Raw genomic sequence first — 23,820 nt, 5'->3', positions numbered from 1 at the left:
GCTCCTTGGGCAGTTTGAGCTTACTGAGTTGGCGCAGAAAGAACATTCTTTGTTGTCCTTTTTTGATGATGTTTTTGATGTTAGCTGTCCATTTTAGATCTTGCGACATGATAGAACCTAGAAATTTAAAGGTTTCTACTGTTGATACTGTGTTGTCTAGTATTGTGAGAGGTGGAAGTATGGAAGGGTTTCTCCTAAAGTCTACCACCATTTCTATGGTTTTGAGTGTGTTCAGTTCCAGATTGTTTCAGTCGCACCACAAGGCTAGTCGTTCGACCTCTCATCTATATGCAGATTCGTCATTGTCTCGAATGAGACCAATCACTGTTGTGTCATTTGAGAACTTCAGTAGTTTAACAGATGGATCGTTGGAGATGCAGTCATTGGTATACAGAGAGAAGAGAAGTGGGGAGAGAACACAGCCTTGGGGGGGGGGGCCTGTGCTAATTGTACAGGTATTTGATGTGATCTTGCTTAGCTTCACCTGCTGCTTCCTGTTTGTTAGGAAGCTTGTGATCCACTTACAAGTCTGTTCCGATACCTTTAGCTGGTTTAGCTTAGTTAGAAGAGTGTCTGGAACGATGGTATTGAATACTGAACTAAAGTCTACAAAGAGGACCCTTGCATAGGTCTTTGGAGACTCAAGATGTTGTAGGATGTAGTGCAGTGCCATATTAACAGCATCATCTGTTGATCTATTTGCTCGGTATGCAAATTGCAAGGGGTCTAACAGCGGATCCGTGATGGTTTTCAAGTAGGAAAGCACTAGCCTTTCAATGGTTTTCATGACTACAGATATTAAAGCAACTGGTCTGTAGTCATTCAGTTCCTTGAATTAATGATTAATGATGGATAACAGATTGTACATAAATATGATGTTGGAAAATGGAAATAAAAAACTTTTTTGATAAAAAAAAAAGAAAACCTGGTGAGCTAGATTTCTCAATGTCAAAATTATCACATTAAAATAAAAAAAATGATACATTCCAACAGGAAAGGTTCGCTGGTTAGTTCCCAAACAAGTTTGGCAATGCTTGACTAGACTTCTAGGCTCAAACTGAGATAAAAGCTAGACATAGACTTTTTTTTTATTGAGAGCTAAGATGAAGCCCCTGAAAGACTTGAACTGTGTTCTGTCAACATGAACATGTAACAATTATAGCAGTTCTTTCTCCTACCCTTCTACAAGTTTGTGGTCTTGAAACTGATTGACTGCTTGTGGTTGACAAAACTGTAATCTCTGCTCTAAAAAGCAGTTAGGTTTTCAACTATCCTGTTCTGCATTCTACAATGCTTCCCATTCTGTGTGTCTGGAAGAAGCAAGAATCCCTGTTCCTTTTTGACCCAACAGTATGACACAAAAGGAACATTTCTCCTCCCTGCTCCATCATCATGCTTTTTGGCCCCACCCCCTTCCCTCTTCCTCCTTGGTGATAGCTGACCAGTCAGACTCAGTTTCAGATTCTTTTCTTTCTTTCTTTCTTTTCTTTTTCTTCTTACCTTTCTCTTCTTTCTCTTTCTTTCTTTCCTTCCTTCCTTCCTTTCTCTCTCTCTCTCTCTCTCTCTCTCTCTCACTTTCTTTATTTTTCAGGAGGCATAGTTTCTTCCCATCTTAGAGGTTGTGAGGCAATAGAAAAATATGTCTCTATACTTCTCTCCTTGATTATCAAACTGTCCATTTCTCCTCTAAACAGGACCAAGTTGCCTTATTTTTCTGTGTTAGAATTACTGACAAAAAAACCTGAAACCAGACTTATAATAACAATTATGTACCAATTTCTCTTCTTAGTTTCTCCATTCAAGTAGAGCTTAATAATCAATAGCTGAAGCTGAACTCTCCAGAAACATATTGTGAATTCTAGACTTCTGTTGAAAATCATATGGTTGGTAAATCACCTGAAAAACCTGTTGGATTGAACAGGTTGATCTTGATAGCCAAAAGCAAAAACTGCATTCTTGCTGATTGAAGGGATAAAGGATATTGTTGCAGAAAGTTAAGTAACTGGATTATTTTTATTTTTGAATTTCAGCTTCTTTAGAGCAGAGACAACTTCTATTTCTTTCAACTGTGAATTTTGAAACTTCAGGTTATCTCTGTGTTTCTCAAACAACTGAAGAATGTGCTTTCCCAACCGTCTCTTAAATCCTTGTCAGATCAGGGACAATCTATCAGAGATGGACTGTTTCAAGGTGGAAGTGAAGGTTTGAGAGGAAATAAAGTTGGGCTATGTTAATGAAAACTTTAGCTATTACAGTACTGGGATGACATTTGAGATCCTTGACATATGGTAGATTGGTGATAAAATTCAGGGCAATCATATATCAAGGCCTTCATATGCATAAGCAAGTATTATATGAGTGTAGATGACATAAGATTTTTGTGCATTTGAGGAAGTAGATTTTAGTCCATATTTGTTTATGCCACAATCAAACCTGTCAGTTTTAAGGTACCCAAAAACCCTTTATGGATTCCAGTTTTCAAGAAGCTGCCAGAAAACATGGAAACAGGGTTTGTACATAAGGGAAGGATTAATGCTGGAATTATTCAGTAGAAACATAGAAAGCAAGATAAAGATTAAGCTTCGTAAAATCCATCTTTACTTGACATACATGCATGGCAGTGGACTCTTTTCTACTGCTGCGTTCACATCTCCCTAGAAATGGCTAGAGCCCATGTTCAAGAGAACAAAGAATAGTACATAGCAGTTCATGTAGTCCTGCTGCAATTTATTATTTACAAAGTGGTTTTGTTGAGTATGGTTGCTGCACGACACATCCGGCTCATACTGTGAAAAGATTCACCTATTAAGTTGTAGCTTGCTGTTTTTGACAAGGAAGCTTTGTTGTTGTGTTCTTTTCATATACATCGCCTGTGCCAGCAACCAGGGGTGGTTTTGACATTTCTTCTGTCACACTCCAGGATTTTACTTCAAGTGCCCATCAGACTGAAGCAAAGGTTAAGCAACCATAACTAAAATCTTTGTATGGCAGCAGCAGATGGATAATATAAAGCCTGTGGGGTAAAGATTCTTACTTTGAATCCAGGGCAACACATTGAAAGTATAAAACACATTTCTTCTTTTTAGGTCAAACTTCTATATGAGTATGAAGAAGTGAACTGAGGACGTATTTTAATTACTAGACTCTACTACGATATGTCATAATTACCAACATGAAAGTAGCTGCTTGGGAATGATGAATTTTGTGACTTGCTTGTATTAGGTAACAGGTATAATGTTTACTTATATAACATAGTGATAGTTTACAACAAGAGGCATGAAAACCAGAGTACTTAATCCAGGCTTCTAATGCCATTCAGGTGCATAATACTTTAATTCCCCTAACACCCAGAAAGCATGAATTTGGGCTGAAAAACATTGACAGTTAATCCTAAACATCTGGACGACACTAAATGTGGGAAGGTGAATTAATCATTTTGCTTTTTCTTTCTTTATGTTCAAGTACAAATGCTGCCTCTCACATCACTTCTCAAGATTACAGGAATCCCAAGGTTATGAAATTACAAAGATCCTTTGGTAGGAAAACAAAAGCTTTCCATTGAAAAAAACTGCAATCAAAGTTTAATGATGCTGTGTATGCATGGAGGCCGTGAATACTGGCTGACTGTTAGAGACGGGACAGAAAACTACGCTGGGCGTGAAATGAAATTAAGTTTCCTGAAGAAGGACATGGATGACTGGAAGTATAAAAAACTGATTTCCTATGAAGTGTTTTGTTATAAGTCTCATTGATCAGGGGCAAGTGATTTTGTTCATTGTAGTATCCAGTAGAAAAAAGAAAATGGATTTAACTCATTTGTTGCATAATTATTTGGAAGTAGAGTGATTTTTAAAGAGCAAATATGCAAGTTGCTCTATTATGTTTCCTTAACAAGCCCAATAAAAGATGGATAGAGAAATCTGTCTACTATTTATAAGTTGAAATAATTTTTTACTTTAAAATGTTGGTTTCCATTATCAATAACCTCTGAAGCTATTGGCCTCATGTAGAGATTAAAAATTTGAAATACATTACATTTATTTGTAATTATCTTATTATGTTAAAGTACTGTACTTTTCGGTCTATAAGACACAGTCCCCCCCACCAATTCTGTGGGAATGTCTGTGCATCTTCTAGAGCGAATGCCCCACCCACCTGCACGCGCCCACCCTTTGGCCTTTGCCTCCCAGCAATTTGCCTCCTTGCAGCAAGCAGCAAACAACCTGGTCAGCTTCAGCACAGCCTGATTTAGCACAAGTGGCTGATTGACGTTTGGATCAGCCCCCCAGAATACTGCCAATCAGCTGTTCCAGGCTGCGGGGATCACTGCTGCCTATTGCCACCTCTGCATGTGCCATTTTTGGCTCCGCGGATCCCGCTTTTGGCCTCCATGCGCCCCATTTTTGGCCTCTGTGCGTCTCGTTTTGGGCCCATTCCAGGCGGCGGGGATTGACGATGACACCTATCACCGCTGAATGGTGGCAGCAATGATTGGTGGCAGCAGGGATCCCTGCTGCCTGGAACAGGCCGAAAATGGGGTGCACGAAGCCAAAAATGGTTCGCGTAGAGGCTGCAACAGGTGGAAACAATGGGTGGCAATGGGTGGTGATGAGTGGTGGTAATCCCCGCAGCCTGGAACAGCTGATTGACAGTATTCTGGGACACTAATCCAACTGCCAATCAGCTGCTTGTGCTAAATCAGGATGTGCTGAAGCTGACCAGGCTATTTGCCCTTTGCTGCAAGGAGGCAAATTTCTGGGAGGCAGAGGAAGATTTTTTTTTCTTGTTTTCCTCCCCAAAAGCAAGTGTCTCTTATGGTCCAGAGCATCTTACAGTGCGAAAAATATGGGTAATCAACAAAACAGCATTGAAACATAAGCTCAAAATTGATAAGCGTAAATACAAAAAAGGAAGGGAGAGAGGGGGATAAAGAATGATTGGAAATACGTTATAAGCAAAACAGTTCCAAAATATTATTTTTTGTTGCCAGGTTCTGTTTCCCATATCCTCAATCATCTTTTTCCTTGCTCTCCTTTGTTGAAGAAAATTGTTAGCAAACAACGCATACCAATAGTCCCGACAAGCAGTTTATTGTCTTCCATTTACCAAAGCTCAAGGTTTCACTTTCGTCTATTGCTCTGTAGTCACACCTCAGGGGATTAAGGCACAGTGATAAGCAGAAATGCCATTATTGTATTCTAAAGATGCTTGTTTTTCTTTTCCTCATCCTAGCTGAGAAATGGTGTTGAACTGGGAGCAGAGGGCACATCTGTGTCCACAAATTTACAGTGAAAATTTTCAGAGAATACTGAAGTGATTGAAAGTGATTTAAAAAAGAAACAAAGGTCTGGAGGAATGGCTTGGGAAAGTCAGTCTTGGGACATTGCATGAAGACAAAGTACATTTCACTTTGATCATTTGTCATAATGGAAAAATATGCCACCCACTAAGCCTCAAATGGCCACGAAATTTGGAGCAGTAGCTGATTAAATAATACATTGTGTCTTTTAAATAATAAACTTTAGCACCAAACAAGGCACGATTGCAGCAAATTCCTATTATATCATAGTGGATAGTTTTATTTGTAGAACAAACTAGACAACCCATGCTCCATTGGGTTATCATTTCAGTGATATTTCCTTACCTAAACAGAGACAGAATGACCAAGAATGGGCAAAAAAGCAGTCGGAGCAGGAGCTTCTACCAGCTTCAGTGAGCTACTTTATGGGAATCTTCCCGGAAGCATTAGAAATCTTCCACCTGCCTGCCTGCCTGGCCTGTGGCTGTGGCTGGGTGAGAGAGGAAGTGAGAAATCGCCATGTTGGCTGGGAAACTGTTACGGGATATTGAATATGTAGATCATGTGACCAAAACAGCATCCCAGTAGCAGCCAATAGCACTGAAGGAGCCGCATCCCCCCTCCCCCAAATTTCATTCCCTTGGGAGTCATGGGTTCCAGATTTTGGACACATTCTGTAAGTTAGCCATTTGAGGTACTTTGGTTCAAAAATGGTTGCCCTGTGAGGCACCATTTTGTTCAGTTAACAGCCTTGATGAGTGTTTTAGTTAAATAGATTTGTCAGATGTATGTAGGGAATTACTTTCTTATTATTTTTATTTTTATTTCAGCCAATCTTTGAAAAGAATCTGGCGTGGGGTGGGGGAGAATAATTTGGTTGAATGTAAATTGGGTCAAGATTTTGTATTTCCACAAACAGGGCTCTTTAATCCCAATCCCTGGATATCTTCTTCTAGGCAGGCAGGCAGGTCTATCAATCTATCGATCAATCGATTTATCTATCGATCTATCTCTGTCTCTATCTCTTATATACATACATACATGAGGACATCCAGGAACTGAAATAAAAGAGCCCTCTTTGTGTAAAATAAAAACAACCTGATAAAGTTGCTCCATCCTCCAAACTGGGGGTGAGGAGGAAGGGCAACATGGCATGTTTCGAAACACATCAAGCACCAGTCTCCTGTTAATTTTATTTTCTATTTTTCTGGAGTATTCAAAGGGGCTAGAAATTAGTTCCATGTTAGCTTTCCATTTAATTTTTACAAAAATATATACCACAAATCCAATAGAACCTCAATCACCATTGAGGACCCAGGATATATGAGATTGGAGAACATTGCAATTGCCGTTATTGTCCTTTCAGTTTACCACAAGATGTTACATTGCTTAAGCATAAAACTGGAATCTGTTTTTGAAGTTATTACACAAAGGAGAGAAAATAACGGCTATCAAAGACAGACAAATGAGAGGGCATCACTTGGAAGGTAAAGTAAAAGCAAGAAGATGATGGATAATGCAGGCTCAATGCAACTAAGCTTTGAAAATTTCTGTAATTCCTGGTTTCTGTGGCATATTGCAAAACAAAGCAAGAACCTCTATTGTGAACTTTTATTTCCAAGAATGCTCTTGCGTCCCAAGGGTCCCTCAGTTTGGCAGTATATATACTATCCACCAAGAAAAAGGACAGAAATAGGGTGGAGTAGTAAATATGCTGGCAAAGAGTGGACTAGAGGGAGGGAGTGGTGTTAAGTCCTCTCTATTACGACCCGATCAGAGCCTATTGCTCTGTTGCTCCCCTGTTGCTAGTCTTCGTGGATTGGCTAAGACGCGCCTAGCAAAATAAGCGGGAACCTGCGGTTGCCTGATTGGTTGTTTCAGCCTGACAGCTTGCTATTTAAGCAGCTGTCAGGCAATTGTTGTCTAAGTTCTGGCACGTGCGAAGTTGCCTTGCTTGTTAGCGTTCATTTGGTTAGCAATAAACAAGTTGTGTTAATTAACCAAGCCTCAGACTCTCCTTGCCGGTTCTCCATATAGAACAAGTGACAAGAGGCATTCTGGTTAATCCTTTGCTTTCTAACTGGCATGTTTCCATGGCAGCCATTTTGTGAGTGCTGTAATTGGAAATCCAAACATTGTTTTGTAAGAACAGGTTGCAGTATCTTCTCAACAATTCATATTAACCACTCCCCCTATTTAGGATCCTGTGTTCCAAATCATGTACCTGATAATTAAATTAATAAAATTATTGGCACTCTAGCCAAAAATTTGATCAGGGATGTTGCTCAAGAGGTTTGTGACACTTTGCTTTAATTTATGCTGCTTTTTCTAAAGTCCAGCACTGATAGTGATCAATGACACACAAATTTCCCTGAAGCATTTTGTTTAAAAGAATCCGTGTGCTTCATTTATTTTCCTCTTGCACAAAGATCTTTCTGGAACTTTGGTGTCATTATTTGGTATCTACCTCTAAGGGGTTCTTTTCTATCTTTCAGTCAAAGTAATATTTTAGAAACAAGCTATTAAGCAAGTTTCTCTCCTCTTGTGAATATGTGTTGTGTAGCAAAATAATATATCTATTTTGCAAAAGTCCAAGTGTAGCATTAATAATCACAGTCTGTATGCATGCATGTGGTTAAAGTCTTTTCTTAATTAAATTTGAATTTATATACATAAATATTAAATACATTTAATTATTTTTTAAAAATGTCAACCTTTGCCTAGGATACATGCACCAAAATTTAATAACATGATTATTTGCTATAACATGATTATACCATAAACAACTTTCAATAAATAGGTTCTAAAACCACTATAAAGTTGAAATATAAAGTAATATCAGACCAAAGTGAAACAAGGTACAAACTCAATGCTCAACAGCAGTAGAACTCTAAAAGCCACTTAAAAGTCCTAAACTGTTGCACCCTTGAAAGCTATAGTAAAAACAAAAACATCAGATTGAATGTCAGTTAAATAGAAGATGGAAAGAGATTCACACCTAAGGGGCCATAATTGAAAAGGATTAACTAGTTAGCTCATCTCCTGTTCCAGAATCAGGCAATCTATGGATATATCCTGATTTTCAACCCTAATCTTTGGCTAAACCTGGATTCTTTCAGGGCACCTACAAACTAACTGGCAGTTAGGGGAAATATATTAATTTCTAGGTGTTCTAGTTAATAGCTATGCTGTTCTAAGTCAACTTCAGTTTGGAAATTTTCTTCAAAGGCAGTCAGGGACAAGTCCCTTTATTTATATAGACATGTTGCACTGACACTATCTTGTAAGATACCATGTATTTTGTAAGCAAGACTAAATAATAAATCTGTAAATTTACAGTATTAAAAACACACACAGTACGACTAATTCAATTTTAATATAATTAATCCAAGATTATTGTTCAGTATTTTACTTTAGATTGTTGTTCAGTATTTTGCTTTAGCTGAATCGTTGAACAGCATATGTTTGTGGGTGGAGGAGTCAAATAGATGATTTGGAAAATTTTCCTTGTTGGGTTGCAGCTAACTGCCAAAGTGTCTGCAAAATACTTGGATTGAGGTATTAGTAAAACAGGCACATTTACAGCCATGCCTTTCAAGTGAGTTCCTGTAGTTTACAAGATTACATTAAAAAGTTCATAGTTATTCCAAATGTCCTTATTCCTATTATGTTTCCTTTAATTTCCTCCCCATTTCCCTTGACTTGGAAATATATTGTGGTCTTGTCTAGTGTTACTGAGGTAGTCATTCTTGCTGCTACCATTATACAATTACATTTCTAGGCACACTTAAGAGAACAACTAACTCATTTAACCTAATTATTTTCAAGCAACTAAGGAGAAAAGGTAGAAAAGGAGATTATTTTGGGTTCATTTCCAAGAAGATGAGGAAAATTCAATTGTTTTCTGCTGTGATGATTCTTTCATAGCTGTGCTGACTGTTCCTCTTGTCTGCTGTCCAATTTAAATGTGCAAGGGGAATATTTCAAAACTTTATTCTGACATAGCCCTCAAATTTACTGGACTGAAACTTGGGAAACTAAACGTGAAATAGTTTATAGTACCAACATTGCTATGTTCCTCTCATTCTGCCAAAAACTGAAGCAGATTGCAAGAGTTTTGATGGTTTTTCATTACAGCCTATGGGCAAAGTTATTTTTACTGAATCTCCAAACAGTTTGAATCAAATCATGTTGGCTGTGAATTTCTAACTACAAATTGAAATAGAATCTTGCATACCCTTCTGATCTCCAGTTCCAATCAAAACAGGCTGGTTCACACAGGATTACTTAAAGATAGCATCAGATATAATAAAGAAAATTTTAATTTAAACCTACTCCAACTTTAATATCACAGTATGAGCAGATATATAGATTTCTCCCATTTTATGTAATGAGTTGGAAATAAGTACTACTGTATAAAGAAACAATGTATCCTTTATTATATTCCCATCTCAAAAGCACATAAAAGCTGCTAGCATAGCTTCACTTTGTGCCCTCATTCACACTTATCTCTGATGTGTATGCAACAATTATAAGAACAATCTAATCTGTACAAACCCAAGAATATCTTTAGATGACTCCGTATCATGGAAGAACACAAAGTATCCCTTATTAAATATTAGTAAGGGACTGGAGTTGTTTCCAAGTAGAGCCGAAGGGCACAACAGATTGCAGAAAAACTTGCCATCAAAATAATGACCATAAATGTTTTTGCATGAACATTTAATACAGTTGGACCACATTATAGTTGTCCAACTACTATAGTGGACGGTTTATAACTAAAAACCAGGAAAAATGACATGGTATGTTATGAAGAGCTGCATGTGAACTTCTATCACCTCTAATCAGTTCATGTGATATTATCTTGACATCCAAGCTATTTGTGCCCAGGTGTCCCTGAGTACAGTGGAGGTTATGAACTTTTCTGACCTTGTGAAGGGAGGGAGGAAAGAAAAAAAACCTGAAACCAATAGCACAGACCATGGCCAGACTTTACAAAATCCATGTTTTCTTAGGAATAGCTTTACCGGTTTAGCTAATTTCGCCCTGTCCCTTTCAATGATTCTGATGCCCCTGGAGCTTCACAAGAGATATAAACACACAGTGAAATATTGGAGGACATTCTTTGTTCACATTTTCTGTAATTCCAGCAAGCTTTTTTAAATATATACAAATGTCATTATTAGGCAGGAAGTCTAGAGATTTCTAATGTCCTTTTTCCATTTGCTGGTCTATCAATAGCAAGCTTCTGCGCTTCAATTTTTGGTGGATTAATTTACTCAAAAACCATTGAATTTTCTTGAGTCCAATCAATTTAAAATAATAGAGGAAAGGAATAATAAAGTTACTTATATTTTGAAAGTATTGCTATAATAGAGAGAATTAGATTTCTTTTCAATCAACCTAATACATTTACCTATTGAATTTAGCACGTATCATTTACAGTAAAACACATTCATGCACAGAGCTTGCTTGAGATGGGTAGAAATTGATTGAATGAATGAATGAATGAATTTCCTTCTTGTATAACTCAATGAAAGTAATCTGCTTTGTGAAAGTGTAGTATAGAAAAGAGCTCAGCTGTATGCAGGGGTGGTATTGACTTACCTTTGCTACCAGTTCACCTACCATGTTTTCCCAAAAATAAGACATGTCCCAAAAGTAAGGCCAAGCCTGATTTTGGGGTGATCGTAAATATACGCCCTCCCCCGAAAATAAGCCCTAGTGAAGGGGTGGGCATGGCCAGCACAGGAGGCAGCCCTTCCCTTCCCCAGTCAGCCAATGGCAGCTGGGCCCCTTAATTCCGATCCGCAGATCAGCTGAGCTGATCCGGAGCTGCCTCTCATTTTCTTTCCCCCCAAGCGTTCTTGGTGCTTGCCCGCTTCCCATCCATTCATCCATCCATCCCCCTGACCTGCAAACTCCTGCCCCGCTAGCAAGAGAGCAGCCGCCCAGCACTTCTTGCCATGTGGTGCCCACCCAGCATTGAGGATGGCTTCCCCTGCGGAAGACTCTGTGTCGGCAGCAGCCGCTCTGGGAGTGGGCTTCCTGCTCTATGGTTCCAACTCCATGTGGCTGCCCCGGCTTCCGGAAGACTTGACAGTAGGCAGCTGGCCCGACTGGTTTCTTCTTGGCTTCCAGCCGGGTTTTGGAAGCCACAGAGGAAGCCATCCTCAGTGCTTGGATGGGGGCGGCACGATCTCCCATGTGGGGCTGCGTCTCCCTTCACCCTTCGCCGCCTCTCTGCCCCGGCTGCCAGAAGACTTGGCAGCAAGCGGCTGGCCTGACCAGCATCTTCTTTGTTTTCAGCGGCTTCCAGCCGGGTGCTCACTAGCTTCGCCCACATTGACGTGGTGAGGCCTGGGAGGTGCGCAAGCGGGGGAGGAAACAGGCGCTTGCACGGCTTGACGCCTTCAGACTGCTTGCATTCTCCCCCCCCACACAGGAGGGGCGGGGCTTCATGGCACATATGGAGGAAGCCTCTCTCTGCCGGACACCCCCCAATAATAAGGCCAAGGATATATTTCAGGGGTCAAAAGAAAATAAGACCCTGTCTTATTTTGGGGGAAACACGGTATGTGAGTGTGCTCGCGTTTGCTTTTCCCATGCACACCTCTGTGCATGCATAGAACCTAAAATGGGACATGACATCCAGGCAGGTGGGCGGAGCCTCCCACAGGTGCCGCTACTGGTTCGCCCAAACTGGATAGAACTGCTTGAATACTACCACTGCCTGTATGTAAGGCCTCCAAATTCTGTGCCTAAGGCTTGAGGAAGAAAGCACCTGTTCCCCTACACTTCCAATAAAATTCTTTTTGGTTTTCATCATATTTCTCTCTTCAAAGTTAACAGAATTAATACTCTGTATCCCAGACAGGAGTAATTTGATTTTGATGTAAGAAGCTTCTTTATACAAAATTAGATCATTGCTTTATATGGCCCAATCATATTTACCACGGCAATATTGCTAATAGAATATAAAATAAAAACAAAAGCAAAATAAAAATAAAAATAAAAATACCAGGGATTTAATTTGAGAGATTGTATATGTAGAATATTTTCTCTTATATTTTGTTTCTGTATATGTATTCTGTATATGTTTCTGTATTCTGTAAACCATATTGTCTTACAGCAATTTTGTTTCTATACCCAACAAGAAAAGAATATGTTTTATGAACTGTTATACAAACTGCTTTGAGTATTTCAATATTTCTAACATGGAGGAAAATCTGCATATCATATAGACCAATTCCTGCATACAACTCCATTAGAGCTACTGGTTTTAACAAGGAGTTAGAATTTTCTATACTTATTTGCTGCCATCTACTAGTCATCCAGACTTTTGTAATCCAGAATTTTTTACTAACATTGAGCAAAAAACAACAACAGTTGATTGTTCCTGAAAATAATTTCTAAGTTATGCAGATAAGAGACATATCTCCACTCTGAATTGGTGATGCTAATAAAAAAGTCCAGCTGTTGGAAAGAAAAGAAAACCTTCTGGGGAAAGGAAGATAATTGCATCAACTCTCTAAACTCCTTCAGGCCTATGAAATCCTCAAACTGAATATGTCAAATAATAAAATACTATATTAATTTTACTCTAAGAAATACAATAATTATGATAAAAGTTCATTTCTCTTAATTTTTAAAGGCTCTGTGTGTGACTTCTTGGCTATTAATGCCTTAATATATACCAGGGATATGCAATCTTTAGCCTCGCCTGGGTCTAGAGCACGGTTGTCAAAATAGTGGCCTGTGGGCTGGATGCATCACATGCTGGCCAAGCCCATATCTGGTTTAGCAAAAGGGGAAAAAAATCCCAATACATCACATGATGCCCCCATGACGACGTGAGTTTGACACCCCTGGACTAGAGAATGAGTGAAAAGGAATTGTCTTGGACTGCATATAAAATATATATGACACAGTTAATGTCCATAAATGCATATAATAATGTTAAAAGTTTCTGATCTTGTGGGGCTGCATTACTAGCACTGCTAGTAATGAGGGTTGGATATACCTGGTTTATTCAAATATGGATCCGATAGTTCAGTGGAGAACTATTTAAATGGCAATATTTCCAAAACCCAAATTTCAGAGGTTTTTTTAAAGAACAAAAAACATGAGTTAGTAATGCTACAAGCTATAAGGTCATCTGTCAGGTTCACTTTATTTGCTTACGATTTTCTTTCTCAAACAGCTCATGCATTTCAGCTTTCATTTCAAAATGTACTTCTCTCTCACTTATTTACATTCCACACTTTCCCCCATTTTTCTTAGGAGCAGATAAATTATACCTTCATGTACTTTGCCATGTTGTAACTATTGAACAATGATAGTAATCTACCCTTTCTATGCAATACTGCTTTTTGCACAGTACCAGGAAAAAACTGTTTGTATAGAATGTTGCTTTGTCAGTATTGTAACAACAAAGTTTGGTTAAGCTGAACATTGCTCAAGCCAGTTCTCATGAAAAATGAGAACAAGTTTTGCCTCATCAGGTATCTTGGTATGTAGAGGATAAAATAAAACATATATAGAGAGCAAAGTGACACATACCAATTACTCTGTTCATTTAGGAGTTCAAAAAGAATATTAGTGTGCAAGGTTCTTATATTAATGACTAAAAAAATGGAGATGTACCACCTCCCAACTTTCTTAAAAAAAGTTTTTCTTTAAAATAAAAGTCAAAATAGCCTAACCAACAGAATAAATATTGCTAATTTCTTAATTGCAATGTTCCACTCTACTGCTATTTGTATTTAATCAGAAGATACTTGTGATAAAGTAATACCTGCTTATTTTTTGACATTTCATACACATGACTTCATAGATATACCGTATATCATTATTGATTGTGCCTTTTAGAATAAGGCTAGAAGCATTATTCACAAGGAAAAGAAATTATAAATATAGCGGTATGGGTAAAATCTCCTTTCTTAACTCTCAATTTCTTAACTCTACAGGGACATCTGTAATTTTTGGGGGGCAATCATGCCTAAGTGGTTCCCCACTGCCGCCTTCTGGGATGTTTTTGAATTTCTCCATGTATTTTTCTCATCAAATTCTAATCTGGTCTGACTGCTTTGCTTCTGATTCCAAGCAGGCAGTCAGGTGCTGCCATCTCCTGAAGAAATCTATAGATATAACATATTTATTATAAATAATTAGGGCCTATCACCACTGCCAAGTTTCAACTATATTCACCTAAATCAGCATAATATTTGCTACTTCTATTGCTTCTATTTTACTGCCCAGATTATGCAGGATGGCATCAACAATGCAAACTGGCTGAGGAATTCTCGGAGCTGATATTTTAAAGCTGCTAAGATTGCGACATACTGGGTTAAACCTTCTTGCTTTCTTACTCTTCTCTTTTCCAAATGTCATTATCTGATTGAGAATCATGACCATTAACCAATCTTGGACTCCCAATTTGGAGTCTGATGGACTGGAATTTGATTTGATGTTGTCAGATATGAGGGAAAAAGAGCCTAGTCTGATTACAGCAGTTTTGATGGAAAAAGCTGGAAGAGGCATGAATACAAGCAACTCGGAGATAATGAAATTGATGAATGATGGACTGAATTTTCTTGGCAAGATGGATCGACTTTGGAGAATGAATTTATTATATTTAACCACACAAAACCTGACAAGAGCTGCTGTGTTTTTGCCTACAGAGAAACTTTCTGAACAATGGTGCTATAGAAATATTTACAACAGAGGATAATGATTCAGGGGAATCAAAAGTAATTGTTGGGAAGTTCTCAATTAAAATCTTAAGGAAAAGTTTATTATTAAGGATGAGGATATTTTATCATGGACTGATCATAGATAATGATGGAGTAGATCAGAAGCCATTGTACAATTTCTATGAGATAAATTACAATAATAGATTGTTAATAGAATCTTTGAAGTTTAACTTTATTGTTGGGTTACCTATTATGTATATTCTAGGTTTCGTATGGCAGGAAGACTGGAGCTGCTTTCTGCCTTTGTTAAGATTTTTCTCTATTTCTCCTTTAGGAGAAATATTCTATCCTGCCTCTTTTTAATATTAAGAATAAATAATATTTTAATTGAGGTGGAGGGGTTTCCTATATGTTTCCTGTATGTAGTAGAAAGATGTATAAAAGGTCAACTTGGATGCAAATAGATGTAGAAGTTTATCTATTTTGGGCCTGATTTGCAAGGGGAGGAAGTAATTATTGTTGTAATATATTTATCAACCCCACCTGACCTATCCTTCTGTGCCTGGAAGAAGGCCCGCTCCCCTTTCTTTTTATTGGTAACACCTACGTGGGTGCAGGGAGTGAAGATTTGCTCTTTATTTTATTTTTATTTTTATTTATTTGTCAATCATATATAAGATAACAGCTAGAAAGTATAAACATAATTTGGATACATGAAAAGAGTAAGTAAAAAAGAAATATTAGGACAGGGACGGTAGGCACGCAGGTGCACTTATGCACGCCCGTTACAGAACTCTTAGGAATGGGGTGAGGTCAACAGTAGAAGGTTTAAGCTTAAAGTTTTGGGGGTTTGGGGAAGAAACTACAGAGTCAGGTATATATATATATGTGTAGGTCTTTGGTTATTCGGGTTTTCTCCCGCGTAAAATTGGAAGTGTCTTGGCGACGTTTTGACGAAGTCTCATTCGTCATCTTCAGGCTTCAGCTTCGTACTTCCAGAAGCACGAAGCTGAAGCCTGAAGATGACGAATTAGACTTCGTCAAACATCACCAAGACACTTCCAATATATATATACACACACATACATATACATACACATACACACACACATATAGATATATATATATATATATATATATATATATATATATATATATATATATATATATATATATATATATATATATATATATATATATACACACACACATACATATACATACACATACACACACACACACACACACACACACATATAAATGTATTATGGGCAGAATCCACTTACCTTCGCTACTGGTTCGCAAATGTGAATGCGTGCAGAGGGTCAAAATGGACGTGATGACATCTGGGCGGAGCCTCCCACCATTGGTGATACCGGTTTGCCTGAGCCGGATAGAACCAGCTACATTTCACCACTGATTATGCGGATAATATATGAATGATGATAGCGGAATCAGTTAATCTCAAAAAGATGGAATTCCTTTCACCAAATGTATCTAGGCCAGAATTTCTCAATTTGGCAACTTTAAAGTGGACGGACTTCAACTCAGCATGTTGGCAGAGGATTCTGGGAATTGAAGCCCATCCATCTTCAAACCTATGGTCCTTAGTCAGATTCTGGATATCTTATATATAATAAGCAGCCTTTCTTCTGATTTACTCTCTGATGGGCACACAACCCTATCATAAACTCATTTCAGCGATCAGGCTTTTAGCTGGCATTCTTAAACGTTTCAACTTAGGTCCAAGAACTTTCAGCGGCTATTTCCCGAGAAATGCGTCCCTCCCTTCCTTCCTATTCCACAAACAGAGAAAGGGGAATTAATTTCCCGCTGGCTCTGACCAATTTAAAGCGGCCGCTTCCGAGTTGGCCTCTTTTGCGTCGGCGGAAAGTTTTTTTTCCCGTTTCCACGCCGCCTTCCCCTTTAAGGCAGGAACGCCGTTACTAAGGCGGTCGGAGGAGCGGGCAAACTGAATCCCTCCGGCGGCAACAATCGGGGCGGCCCTTGGTTCCGCTGCGGCTCTCTCGGGACGTCATGGCCTTCCCTTGCCTGGTAAGGGGCAATGCTGAGGGATGCCGAAGCGATGTCGGAGTTGGCTCCACCGCGGAGGCAGGGAGAAAGCGGGGCTGGATTGATTGATCGATCGAAGCGAGGCCGGCCCGAGGCAGCAAATCTGCGGAGAGAGCCAGGCCCGCTGATCTGCGACTCGCGCTTGGGCTGCTGATTTGAGCCAAGTTAGGCTGGCTCAGCCCCTCAATCGTGGGCTGTTGCCTCGGCGGAGAAAGAGGGGGCGATCCTGAAGTTGCGCCACATCGATGTAGATCCCAATCTAGATCGCGCTCTGAGTGTTGCGACTAAAGTTCCTCCAAAATTAGGGGGGGATTCAGCCTTAGGAAGAGAGGAAAAGGCTCTGGGCGGAAAGCCCTCCTCCCCCCCACTTTGCTTTTCCATCTTCTAAGATGGATCCTTCTTAAATCCTTCTGGAGGATTTAAATAGCTTAACTGTGCTTTCTTGCTAATACCAGAATTACAGAGTTGGAAGGGACCGTTGGAGGTCTTCTAGTCCACCCCTTGACCAGCCTGCCTGACCTATCCTTCTGTGCCTGGAAAAGGGCCCTCTCTCCTTTCTTTTTATTGGTAACACCTACCTGGCTGCTGGGAGTGAAGATTTGCTCTTTATTTTTATTTTATTTTTATTTATTTGTCAATCATATATAAGATAACAGCGACGGTAGGCACGCAGGTGCTCTTATGCACGCCCCTTACAGACTTCTTAGAAATGGGGTGAGGTCAACAGTAGACAGTTTAAGCTTAAAGTTTTGGGGGTTTGGGGAAGAAACTACAGTCGGGTATTTTTAATAGCACAAGGATTTTTAACAAATGCTTGTGCTAGATTTGTCTTCCTGTATCCCTCTGCATCTTTTTATCACTATTTAAAATGTAGGAAGCCTTCCCCTCTCTCCTCCTACACCCCTGGAGGAAGGAATAAGTATCAGGAGGCTACTCAGGTAGAATAGTGACAGTTGTCAAAAATGGATGTCGATTATTTGAAAAAATACTTTCCGAATCCTAGATTTTTTTCTTTTTCTAATGAAGTATGATAAACGTTATCAAGTAATTAACATAATTCCAAAATGTATAAAGAAAAATGATACAAGAAATGCAAAAAATTTACTAAAATGTAAACAAAGAGGCAGGATGGGTACATATACACATTTACCATATACAGGTAGTCCCTGAGTTATGACCACAATTGAGCCCAAAATTTAGGTTGCTAAGTAAAACATTTGTTATGCGAGTTTGCCCCATTTTATGCCTGTTTTTGGCCACAGTTGTTAAGTGAATCATTGCATTTGTTAAGTTAGTAACATGGTTGTTAAGTGAATCCGCATTCCCCGTTGACATTGCTTGTCAGAAAGTTGCAAAAGGGGAGCATATGACCCTGGAACACTGCAAGCGTCATAAATATGAATCAGTTGCCAAGCATCTGAATTTTGATCATATGACCATGGGGATGTTGCAATGGTCATAAGTGTGAAAAACGGTCATAAGTCATTTTTTCAGTGCTGTAACTTCAAAGGTCACTAAATGAACTGTTGTAGTCAAGGTCTACCTATATGTAAAGTATTACCATACAATAGTTATTGTTACTGAGGTAAACTGTAAATTCATCCAAATTTGATAAAATTGTGATTCCTGCCTCTGAGATCTCCATATTTTTATTTTGTGATTTTTTTTCTAAAGTGGCAATTGAAGACATCTTAATTGTTATGGCATCTAATTTTTTCCAATGTTGGGCAATTATCTATACGTGAATCATAAATTATCCCTATTGATTTGCTTCAGATTTTATTGTAGATTTATTTACAATAAATCATGATCATAATTGCTAAGACACCTTTATTTACACTATTATAAGCTTCAAAGAGTTTCTCTTCTTTGATGCTGAACCATTCTTTAATGTATGCTAAAGAATAAGCTACATGGAAACAGAAATATAACTACTTTATATATGATGACAAAGATCATCATAGAAGCTATTCATTTTAACTTTGAAGTGTATAAACAGAAATTTAGGGGAAAAATTAGTTCAGAGATGTTTTACCTGTTGCTCTGTTATTAGTATTTGGACATTGTATTGGTTCTTGGCTTGCCAGTTTAATTGTGATCTCTGACCACTCAATTTATTATTACAGTGATATTGTGATTCCAAATATTTTTTATTTTAAAAAATCCTAAACATTAGGAGAGTGCTGTAATAGCTGCTAACTAGAATATATCTTTGCTGGAAGTATGGTGTGAAAATGTAATGTTATGATTTCATGTATCTGTATTTTATAAAATATTGCTATTAAAGGTGAGATAAAATTAGCTCAAACCTTAACATAATAAATACGTTAACATAATAAACATAACCTTAACATAATAAATATCAAGTCCAGCTTCATTTGATTTGCAGCAACAAAATCATAAACTGGGTCTATTAATTGTTCTAAGCCAAAAGATGGCTTCTTTGGTTTTCGCTTAATGTAGTGTACAATCCTAGTTATCGTTGTATCCATAGTATGCTTAGAGTCAAAATGTGAACTCAAACATTGTAGTTTGTTCAACAGACTAGTATGATTGGAGAATCCAAATGAACTTCAAAACTAACAGATATTTGTTATTTTTCTCTTTTATATTCAAACAATGATTTTAACAGCACCCTCAATAAATATTTGATATTGATTCTGTGGAGGGAAAGCTAAATTCTGAATTTGGTTAATTAATCACATTAAACAAATATTTAAATATGGTAGGAGTGTTTTTTTTTAAGCCATGTAGAGAACACAAAGGTTTGTACTCTATATTTAGAGTACTGTCTATGCATATTCTAAATTATAGCATCTCTGTTGTTTCCTAAAGAACAGTTGTCAAGTATTTCATACTCTGCTCTATAAACCGTGGGGCAAAATCAAAATTGTTTTCTAAACCTGAATCTGAAGTAGTTAATTTAATTTTCATCAGAGCCAGATACAGTTAAAACTCAGTGAACATAACTTACTAAATTAAGAATACAAAACAGTTTAGTACTTCAGAGTATAGAATTTGGTTCTTGGCATTTGTTTTTTCTCCCTGCATTTCCCATCATAAGATACATGAATATTTAAGAATATGTTTTCATTCTTGTAAAATAACATTTGTTTCAATATAACATTTATATAGGAAGATCCAACTTTGGAAAGGAATTTCAAAGGCCACCGGGATGCGGTAACTAGTGTGGATTTCAGTCTAAATAAGAAACAGCTAGGTAAGTTATTCTCTGAGCATCATTTTGTTCAGATATATTTCCTAAAGTAAGTATGGTGTCTCCAGATTACACACACACACACACACACACACACACACACACACACACACACACACACAGAAACAGTTAAAACATTTCATTTAACTTTAAGGGAGGAGAGCAGTTTGCAAATATGTTAATCATGCACAAAGTCATATGTTTCAGAGAACTGAAGGGATACTACAGATTATTCTGATTTTAATAAAGGATAAAGTGGAGGTACCTCCTAGTTCAGGGTCCCCAACCTCTGAGCCGTGGCCCACTACTGGCCTAAGGCCCACTCAGAACCAGGCATCAGAAGTGACAGGTGATGCACATGTGCACAAAGCTCCACTTGGGCAAGTGGTGGGTATGCCTGCCTGCCTCTTGCGCAAATGGAGCTGAACTTGCCTGCCGTTCGCACCGAACCATCCCCTCCCCTCACCTATCCGCAAATCCAGAAAGTTTGGAGACAGCTGTCTTAATTGTAATCGTAGTTTGGAATGACACTATTGCTTTTTATTCTTCATTTTGTTCTTTGTTTACTTTTAAGAAGAGCCTCCAGAAGTACATTAGGAAAATCTGTTCAACGGGTTGTTTGATGAAACTGGCCACTCATTTTTTCCACTGTAAAAAAAGTGATTTATTTCTAATCATTGAAAAATATAATGAACCTATTTTTTATTTCATTTAGTAAGTGGCTCTATGGACTCTTGTTTGATGATCTGGAGTATGAAACCTCAGATGAGAGCCTATCGCTTTGTGGGCCACAAAGATGCAGTAATGTGTGTTCATTTTTCACCATCTGGCCACCTGATTGCTTCAGGTTCTAGAGATAAAACAGTTCGTTTATGGGTTCCAAGTGTGTAAGTATAATAAATTATATTGGTTACCTTTTTTTTCTTCATTCCCATCCTTACTTAAATAGAAAAAAATATTCATTTATCTCCTTTAATCCATGATGCATCCTGGGAAGATAGGATGAATTTTAAAAATTTTTTTAAAAAAGATCATAGCAGTCACTTTTTAAAGTGTATGCTAAACTAGGAATTTTTATGTGTTGTTTGCTGTTTGTAACTCTATGGTAAGAAGATAAATACATTACTTATTCCATGAAAATCTACTTCAGTTTATACTGAGGTGGCAACTTGGTACCTGTGTTTGGAATAAATAAATAAATAAAATTTGGCTAGATGATACACAATCAATACAGAAAATATTTATTTTTCTGAGATGGAATTATATATATTCCTGATTGTGATTTTTCCTCATTTGATTACAGAACTGCTCAGTTTTCAGTTTGCTCGTGTTCATGTGTCTTTTTTCTTTTTATATGAAAATGCTTAACACGATGTTCTACTTTTCTTTATTGCTTCACAGTTTTAGTAGGTCACTGTTTTGTTACTCCAAGTATTAATTGATTATTTTGCACAACTAGTAAACTGCTCACTTATTCCAGACTATAAATTGAAACAGAACTTTCCTTCCTTCCTTCCTTCCTTCCTTCCTTCCTTTCTTTCCATATTTGGTTTGCTGTACTGTATAAAACTAAATTCAACGAATTTCTGTTAATGTAAATATGTATATTAAAACAAATGTGTACAAGTACTGAATGATTTCGATGTTAGTATCATGATTTTTTTGTGTTTGTTTCCCTAAACTAAGCAAGGGAGAATCGACTTCATTCAAGGCTCATACAGCAACAGTCAGAAGCGTTCACTTTTCTAACGACGGCCAGTCATTGGTTACAGCCTCTGATGACAAAACAATCAAAGTATGGGCTGTCCACAGACAAAAATTCTTATTTTCCCTGAATCAGCACATAAACTGGGTTCGTTGTGCTAAGTAAGTCTTTTTTTAAAAGATCATAGCAGTCACTTTTTAAAGTGTATGCTAAACTAGGAATTTTTATGTGTTGTTTGCTGTTTGTAACTCTATGGTAAGAAGATAAATACATTACTTATTCCATGAAAATCTACTTCAGTTTATACTGAGGTGGCAACTTGGTACCTGTGTTTGGAATAAATAAATAAATAAAATTTGGCTAGATGATACACAATCAATACAGAAAATATTTATTTTTCTGAGATGGAATTATATATATTCCTGATTGTGATTTTTCCTCATTTGATTACAGAACTGCTCAGTTTTCAGTTTGCTCGTGTTCATGTGTCTTTTTTCTTTTTATATGAAAATGCTTAACACGATGTTCTACTTTTCTTTATTGCTTCACAGTTTTAGTAGGTCACTGTTTTGTTACTCCAAGTATTAATTGATTATTTTGCACAACTAGTAAACTGCTCACTTATTCCAGACTATAAATTGAAACAGAACTTTCCTTCCTTCCTTCCTTCCTTCCTTCCTTCCTTCCTTTCTTTCCATATTTGGTTTGCTGTACTGTATAAAACTAAATTCAACGAATTTCTGTTAATGTAAATATGTATATTAAAACAAATGTGTACAAGTACTGAATGATTTCGATGTTAGTATCATGATTTTTTTGTGTTTGTTTCCCTAAACTAAGCAAGGGAGAATCGACTTCATTCAAGGCTCATACAGCAACAGTCAGAAGCGTTCACTTTTCTAACGACGGCCAGTCATTGGTTACAGCCTCTGATGACAAAACAATCAAAGTATGGGCTGTCCACAGACAAAAATTCTTATTTTCCCTGAATCAGCACATAAACTGGGTTCGTTGTGCTAAGTAAGTCTTTTTTTAAAAGATCATAGCAGTCACTTTTTAAAGTGTATGCTAAACTAGGAATTTTTATGTGTTGTTTGCTGTTTGTAACTCTATGGTAAGAAGATAAATACATTACTTATTCCATGAAAATCTACTTCAGTTTATACTGAGGTGGCAACTTGGTACCTGTGTTTGGAATAAATAAATAAATAAAATTTGGCTAGATGATACACAATCAATACAGAAAATATTTATTTTTCTGAGATGGAATTATATATATTCCTGATTGTGATTTTTCCTCATTTGATTACAGAACTGCTCAGTTTTCAGTTTGCTCGTGTTCATGTGTCTTTTTTCTTTTTATATGAAAATGCTTAACACGATGTTCTACTTTTCTTTATTGCTTCACAGTTTTAGTAGGTCACTGTTTTGTTACTCCAAGTATTAATTGATTATTTTGCACAACTAGTAAACTGCTCACTTATTCCAGACTATAAATTGAAACAGAACTTTCCTTCCTTCCTTCCTTCCTTCCTTCCTTCCTTTCTTTCCATATTTGGTTTGCTGTACTGTATAAAACTAAATTCAACGAATTTCTGTTAATGTAAATATGTATATTAAAACAAATGTGTACAAGTACTGAATGATTTCGATGTTAGTATCATGATTTTTTTGTGTTTGTTTCCCTAAACTAAGCAAGGGAGAATCGACTTCATTCAAGGCTCATACAGCAACAGTCAGAAGCGTTCACTTTTCTAACGACGGCCAGTCATTGGTTACAGCCTCTGATGACAAAACAATCAAAGTATGGGCTGTCCACAGACAAAAATTC

The 23,820-nt window shown here is 37.6% G+C and overlaps 1 protein-coding gene across 2 annotated transcripts in view; it reads left to right on the top strand.

Annotated features, from left to right (window-relative positions):
* The first annotated feature begins 16,908 nt into the window (after positions 1-16,908).
* POC1A (POC1 centriolar protein A) overlaps positions 16,909-23,820 on the top strand; it is a 30,139-nt gene continuing 23,227 nt past the window's right edge. Inside the window, exons 1-4 of one of the 2 annotated variants that reach the window (XM_058165968.1) lie at positions 16,909-17,049; positions 20,203-20,287; positions 21,000-21,171; positions 21,971-22,150. In XM_058165968.1, the coding sequence (XP_058021951.1) occupies positions 17,032-17,049; positions 20,203-20,287; positions 21,000-21,171; positions 21,971-22,150 (455 nt within the window). In that variant the 5' untranslated portion in view covers positions 16,909-17,031. The remainder of the gene's footprint in view (positions 17,050-20,202; positions 20,288-20,999; positions 21,172-21,970; positions 22,151-23,820) is intronic. The other variant, XM_058165967.1, reaches the window with a different exon arrangement.

Source organism: Ahaetulla prasina, chromosome 2 (genome assembly GCF_028640845.1).
Source record: "Ahaetulla prasina isolate Xishuangbanna chromosome 2, ASM2864084v1, whole genome shotgun sequence".
Lineage (NCBI taxonomy): Eukaryota > Metazoa > Chordata > Lepidosauria > Squamata > Colubridae > Ahaetulla > Ahaetulla prasina.
This window is presented reverse-complemented; position numbering and strand designations above follow the sequence as displayed.